Here is a 7857-nt window from a genome sequence, read left to right on the forward strand (position 1 = left end):
GTTTATGTCGTCATATTGAAACACGGTAAACAAGATAAACCAATATGTCACGAAAGTGACTATGTGTCTTAAACAAGTAAAAACGGGTCAAAACAAGTGATAGAAATGGATTTTTGAAATGTCTTGAATGGTGCCTAAATTTCGGATCCAAACGGGTCAAAACAAGTTGAAGAGTAAACTTTGATGTTGGTTACCATCACTTGATGAATGGTTATAAACAAAGCGTAAGCCGTGTAGCGGACACGCTAAACTAGTTGAGAAATTTAACTCCTAATACAGGAGTTAAAGTTCAGAATTGTAAGCATGTCAAGTAGCATAAAAAGGCAAGCTCGAAACCTTGGAAACAAGCATGTAGATTATTGTGTAAGCGATCCCTCGAGAGGGAAGCGAAACGTGATAGTGGGTAAAATCCGGATATGAGCAATTAGCCTTAGTCATATGATAAACGTGTTCAAAATTAAATTACAGTGATGTAGGAAAAGAATCGGCAAAACTGCAAAAACAAGAAAGGATGTACAGCAGCTACCGTAAGTTACGGTGGCTACCGTAATTTACGGTAGCGAGTAAAACGTTACGGTGGTTTCCTACTGAGTTATGACAGACCACAGTTACCCAGGGGCCACTGTAACTTACGGTGGCTACCGTAAGTTACGGTAGCGCCCAGTCACAAAAGCTGAATTTTCATATTTTTGGTTACTTGAATTTGTTTTTGAACATAGTTTCGATTATGTTAATTTCCAAGGACTTTAATACTAACGTTTATCTAAAATTTCAGTTTCTAGGTAATACATGTAAGGGGGATGATGATCAAGCAAAAGCAATCGAACCGAACACACAAATCAACCCTTCCGCACTTGATCTATTTTGTTTTAAGATTATGTAAACACTTGTAGTTCTGTCTTGAATATTTGTTTAGTAGGATTATAACGTGAACATTATGATTAGGTATGGTCTTAAAATCTTGAAAGTTTTTGTAAACTCTAAATATTTGTAGTAAATGCAAGTTTATTATCATTAAATCTAGTAATATTAAGCTGGGTCTTACACCATCCTAATACCATCCATTCGGGTTCATGAATCAACCCGGTTTCTTTCATCGACAACCCCAAAATTCTGAGTCCATGTCTAAACCCGGTGTCACCCCGTATCCCAGAACTGGTTACCCGTTCTGTGGGTTTAGTCAACAAATGGATACGGGTGTCAACCACAACGTTCAACCATCGGTCGTGTTCAACTCCCCAGACACTCAGTCTATGGTACATCTACTCTAACTCCAGTTCGAGCCGAAAATATAAAGGAAAAAATGTCGCCACTTCGAAGTCAAAGTCAAAAGTTACTATTCACCGGTGGGCTGTTGACGAGGAATCAGCTCTTACACGAGCTTTTCTTCATGTATCTACATGCACCATATTCGGAAAAAACAAAAAAAAAAGCACCAACCATTGGGAACATATCTATACTTATTTTTGTAAGGAAATACATAACGTGAACAACCGTACAAAGCAAAACTTTAAATCACATTGGCAATTTGTCCGGGTCCGGTTACTAATTTTTATGGAATATACAACCACCACGAAAATGCCCATAGTGGTTTCTTCGATGATATGTTCATGATGCAGGCCAAAGAGGAGTATGAAGCTCAGACAAAATTTCGGTTTCACTACGACCATGTTATCCGTTTAGTGAAAGACGAATCGAAATGGAAAGCACCGCTCTCTATAATGTCAAAAAGAAAAAGACATCCGAGTTGGGAGCGTACACATCGTTAACTTCCAATGCAGTTGACTTGGACGATAATGAACTCCCGTCAACGATTCAAACTTTCAATTTTCGTATGAATGACAAGGAGGCATTGGTGTCACACGAAGAAGAGTACTCGATAAAAGTGCAAATACAACAATATATGGGAGATCAGAAGGATATATGGAGGGCCTCAAGGGTAAAATGGACTACTTTCTTAAGAATCAAGAAATTACCATCCTTTTTATGGATCGCGAAAAAATGGACGATGATCGACGACGTATTCACGATGAAGTTCGTCTTAAAACAAAAATAAAAACATGAATGGGATTAAGTGGGTTTTATTTCAATTATTGTGTTATTTTAAATTTTTAGGTTTTAAGTGTCTTTTTTTATTTGTATGTCTTTTTTAAGGTTTTAAGTGTGTTTATTTATTATTAGTATGTTTTTTATTTTAGGGTTTAAGTTAGGATTTTATTTAAAATTGTTGTAATTGTGTGTTATGTTTAATGGATTAACTAGTTTTTAAATTTACTTTTTCATGAATTTTTATTTAAACTAGGATTTAGGATCCGTGCGATGCAGCAGGACCTTAAACCGAGCAAAAAATTAACTTAAAAAAATTGTGTCGCGTTCATTCACCAAAAATAGGTTGAAACGTAAAATATAGAAAACAATAAACTTGACTTAGGACCTTACACGTTATGACAGAAAAAAAAATATAAAATGTTGAAACCTTATTTAACTGAAGTTTTTTTCTTTTATAATCACAAATTATTCATAATCAACTTAGAATTTCTATTATTTCCTTAAAATATAACATAACCTTCACAAAGCACATTAGCACAACCACACATTTTATACACCATGTTGGTTTTCAAAATAATTACTTTTCATTCCATTCACCTTTTAATATATAGAAGAATTACTGTTCATTCCATTCACTTTTTAATATATAGAAGAATTTTATAAATACCGAAATTAAATACATAAGTAGAAAAAAAGCTATTTTATACAAAATACATATAGACTAAATAAAATTACAAAGTATGTGAAGAGATGGAGGTTTGGAGTGGTTTATTGTTAGAGGAGAAAGCGGGGGTTTGGAATGATGTAGCATGCTGATTAGACGGTTTATTGATAGACCAGCTATAAGGCTAAATGGTGTGGTGGTCATGGTTGGGACATGATTCGCCACCTAGGAACATGAATAGAAGGCTACACAACCCCCCTGCTTGATTCACCTTGGTTTGCATGGATTAAACCATGACAACCATGGTCCTTCTTTTCCATTTTTCAAGAAATCATTTCTTTTTTTCTTTAGACAAAGATAAATTAAAAAAAAATAAGGGACTAGTGGTTTGGGTCATGACCACACCTTTAGGGTAGTGGTTTTGGATGATGGATTAGAGGTGAGTCACATAGCACTGACGTGAAGGGTCATGATTGCTCACGAGGGTCATGACCACACCATATAGCCTAACTATAATAGATGCTCTTAACAAGATGATAAGTTACTTAAAATAATTAAAATTAACATTAATGTTAAACCATTAATATTATTAGGAAGTTTGATCAACTTTTAGAGTGGAAATATATATAAATTAAAATTTGGAAGATAATATTTTTTATATAGTATAAAATTAGAATTGGTGCAAAGATTTTTATATATATAAGATTAAAATTAAAATTAAATTTGAGAGAATAGATTTGGTGATGTCATAATGGGATAAAATGCTAATCGTTATATTTATTTATATTTTTATTTGATGACAATGTGTACTTTTATATTTGATGACTTCTTGTTTTTGTGAGTCAATATACAAACGCTTATCTTTAAAACAATAGAAAAGTCTATGCCATTCAAATATAGTATAGATTCACAAATTTATGAATTTCTAATAATTAAAACTACAATTTCTCATCATATATACTTTTAAAAGTTTGGCTATTTACAAATACCTGATTTACTAGAGATAATTTTATTGATCTTGTCAAATAAAATGAAATGAATGAGAAAGTATACAGATTGAATAACATATCAAAATGTACATATTTTTGGAAAATTATATATTAGGGGTACATATAAAAAATCAATGAATAAATGAGAAAGGTAAAATCACCTGTATACAAAACAGATTATGCATTTTCAAAATAGATTTTGCGTTTTCAAAACTGTAAGCATGTAGGTACATGCTTCTCCAAAAGTGCGTTTTGGAGACGGATAATCACTTTTTCATCCAAACATTTTTTTTAGATTATTTATGTTTTACAAACGCAATAATCAAATAATCACTTCAAAACGTAATCCTAAACACACTCTCAATAACATATTTAAATGTACATTTTCAAGGAAAATTATATATATTAGGGGCACATATCGAAAAATCTATCAAGCTATATATACAAGCCAACTATTTGTGCTTTCGGTTATTCATCACAATTTACTAAATGATAAAAGTCACAAATGTCAAATTATTTTCATATAAATTTCCTATACTACATTTACCAAGTGTGGGAATAGTGCCAGGCAGCTAATACTACATTTACCAAGTGTGGGAATAGTGCCAGGCAGCTGCCTGGCACTCCCCCATTGGACCAACTTTTTTTAATTTAATTTTATTTCCATTTCTTTTAATTTTATTTCCAGTTTAAAATTACGCTTTCGTCCTTCGTTTAAAAATATGTTTTTGCCCCTAGCTCAAAATTACGCTTTTGCCCTCGGTTCAAAAACTCATTTTTAATTTTGTTCTCAGCTTAAAATTACGGTTTCACCCTTCGTTTAAAATTACGGTTTTGCCCCAAGTTAAAAATAAAACTTTGGTTTTCCCTCTACCTTAAAATTACGATTCTGCCCTCAGCTAAAAATTACGTTTTTGCCCACTGTTCAAAATAAAATTATGATTCCCCCCCCCCCTCAAGCTCGAAATTATGATTTTGCGCTTTCGTCATTCGTTTAAAAATATGTTTTTGCCCCAGCTCAAAAAAAAAAAAATTGCCCCTAGCTCAAAATTACGCTTTTGCCCTCGATTCAAAAACTCATTTTTAATTTTGTTCTCAGCTTAAAATTACGGTTTCACCCTTCGTTTAAAATTACGGTTTTGCCCCAAGTTAAAAATAAAACTTTGGTTTTCCCTCTACCTTAAAATTACGATTCTGCCATCAGCTCAAAATTACGTTTTTGCCCACAGTTCAAAATAAATTTACGATTGCCCTCCACCTCAAGCTCAAAATTATGGTTTTGCTTTCAGTTTAAAATTATGATTTCGCCTCCAGCTTAAAATATAATTACAATTTTGCCCTCTATACAGACATATATCTTATGAGAGAGAAATATTTAGTTTATTGCCCCGCAACGCGGGCGGGGAAAAACTAGTTATGTACATTGGTCATCTATGTGTAAACGGTGCAATTTTTTTATAGTATAATTATATATATATATATATTTTTTTTTTTCTTGAAGCCACTTCGAAGATAAAATCTTAATATTTTTTTTATATTTAACATAGTTGATTAAATCAATGTTTGATGCATTTTCAAACGTGAGCGATGCAAACTTGAATCAAGAGGTCTGACTTCTACCCAGGATTTAGTAGAAAATTAGAAAAAAAAAATAATAATAAAGAAGAAGAAGAAATTGACACCAAGTCTTGAGCCGTTACATGTCCAATAGAGAAGTAGCAAGCAAACTCCTAATGGGCGACAATACTTTTTTTGTATCCACTTTATTTAATGATTTTCTTTTAAAAGGTTACTAGGTTATAACCCCGTGTATTACACGAGTTGAGTAAATAAATTTATATACTAAATAATAAAACATTATATCTTTAAAAACTTCTTTTATTGCACGGGTTGAATAAATATAATTTTATATATTAAATAATAAAAAGTTATATATATAAGAACCATATTATATGGGTTGAATTAATGTAATTTTATATACCAAATAAAAAAATATATCTTTAAACCACATGTATTACACGAGTTAAATAAATGTAATATTGTTTACCAAATAATAAAATAATACATCTTTAAAAAACCTCATTTATTGCACAAGTTAAATAAATGTAATTTTATATACCAAATAATAAAAAAGTTAGTAAATGTAATTTTGTATAGTGAAAATAAAAATATTTAATATATTGATACAAAGTTTGGTTTTTGTGATAAATAATTTGTTTTATTTAAAATGTTTTATATTAACAATTTACAATTTTGGATAATATTTTATTAGAAAAATAGAAGAATGGTATTTGAAATTTAAAGTAGGATAAAATTTAATATTAGCTTATTATTTATTTATTTATTTATTTAACATAAGATAAGTTTGGAAGTGAGCCGAGAAAATCATAAAATAAATATCTACAATGAACGACATGTGTCACACATTAATGTTTTATTATTTAGTATAGTATAGATAAAAATTTAGATTGATATAAATAGATTATTTTGTTGTAGCAAAATTTGTTAACGAAATCTCAATAAATTTAACTCATTATTTAAAACTCTATAAATGTATAAATGATGAATAATATTAGTTAGAGTAAATTACGATTTTGGCCCCTGTGGTTATATCACTTTTACGCTTTTAGCCAAAAAAAGAATTTTTTAACATCTGAGCCCCCAACATCTTTTTTCTAACCCCATAACATTAACCCCATCCATTAAATGTTTGGGACCAAAAGGGTTAAAAAAAGACGTTAGGGGCCAAAAAGATTAGAAAAAAAGACGTTGACGGATCAGATGTTAAAATTTCTTTTTGGGCTAAAAGAGTAAAAGTGATATAACCACAGGGGTCAAAATCGTAATTTACTCTATTAGTTAAATAAATAATATTATAAATGAGAATGAGATAAACTAAATAATAATTATCCATATGAAATTAAACTAAATAATATTTAGCAGTAAGATTATCTATAATTAATTAGAAAAGATTAAACTAAAATAATACTTATCTATAAAATATAGTATAGATAGATGTTCTTATTATTGTTATTATTATTATTATTATTATTATTAATAATGATGAATTTTTACTCCTTACGAGATTTGAATACAAAAGACCTCACATTAAGTGTTTTAAAGATCTTATATTTTTATTAATTTCAGAATCTATAATATATTATGATTACAAATATAATTACTTTAGATAGAACATTTAGTGTACGTGTTAATAACTTTCTTAAGGCAAATGTCTTTTAGTTTTTAAGGTTTTTTTTTTTTTTTTTTTCGAAAGGCCAACAAATTTTATTTAACTTGGGCTAACAAATGTTAGACCACACCAAAAACAAGATAACAAGCAATTACAAATCCATACTAGATATATCCATATTACACTATTGAACCCATGTCACCGAATGTCTCTTCACCCTGTTCTTGAACCATAGGAATCCTGACTGTTGAATTTCTTGCTTCTGCCCTTCAAAATTCGGTTCCCTGTCATTGAATACCCTATCGTTTCTACACCTCCAAATTCCCCATAAAGCCACCAGTATGATCAAATGGAGAAGTTGTTTCCATCTTCGGCTCCCGCGAACGTTATTGTGAAGGTTGATAATATCCTTAACGGTGAAGGCGAATAACCTCGGACATCTTGTCCAATCCGCAATGAAATCCCATACTGCTAGAGTGAGTTGACATCCAACAAAAAGATGATCCACGGTTTCCTCTTCCTCGCCGCACATTTTACAAGTGTATGAATCCAGGCGGACGTTTCTTCTTCTTAAACCCTCCATGGTCGGTACACGCCCCAAGTTAATCTCCCATGCAATAATAACCTTGACCGGTACCCAATTATTCCACTCGAAACATACACCTTACCCCGTGTTACCCGAATGCTCCAGCCGCTTTCTGAGACTTCTAACCGAGAAAACCCCTGATGTTTAAGATCAAAGGTCCACACATCCTTGCCGCCCCTAATATGGACCATCATGAACAATGATGTTAGGTCATCAAGCTGGTAGATCTCATCTTCAGTTTGCGGGTTACGACTCCAATGAAATTTTATTGTTATGGAATCGTGAGTTACCTGCAATCTATCCAGGACATGTACATTTTTATCATGTTCTGATTGGTATAAAATATTGAACCTTTTGTACAATGGTTCATCCAGGAGCC

The 7857-nt window shown here is 31.4% G+C and overlaps 1 protein-coding gene across 1 annotated transcript; it reads right to left on the reverse strand.

The window, feature by feature from the left end:
• Positions 1 to 7076: 7076 nt before the first annotated feature.
• LOC110880582 lies at positions 7077 to 7475 on the reverse strand. The gene has a single exon (XM_022129079.1). The coding sequence runs from the start codon at positions 7473 to 7475 to the stop codon at positions 7077 to 7079; it is 399 nt and encodes a 132-aa protein (XP_021984771.1).
• Between the last annotated feature and the right edge of the window lie 382 nt (positions 7476 to 7857).

The sequence above is a fragment of the Helianthus annuus genome, chromosome 10 (genome assembly GCF_002127325.2).
Source record: "Helianthus annuus cultivar XRQ/B chromosome 10, HanXRQr2.0-SUNRISE, whole genome shotgun sequence".
NCBI classification, from domain to species: domain Eukaryota; kingdom Viridiplantae; phylum Streptophyta; class Magnoliopsida; order Asterales; family Asteraceae; genus Helianthus; species Helianthus annuus.

Excerpts from the sequence above, each read along its gene's own strand:
- LOC110880582 (XM_022129079.1), bottom strand. The coding sequence starts at position 7,475 with ATGGAGGGTTTAAGAAGAAGAAACGTCCGCCTGGATTCATACACTTGT.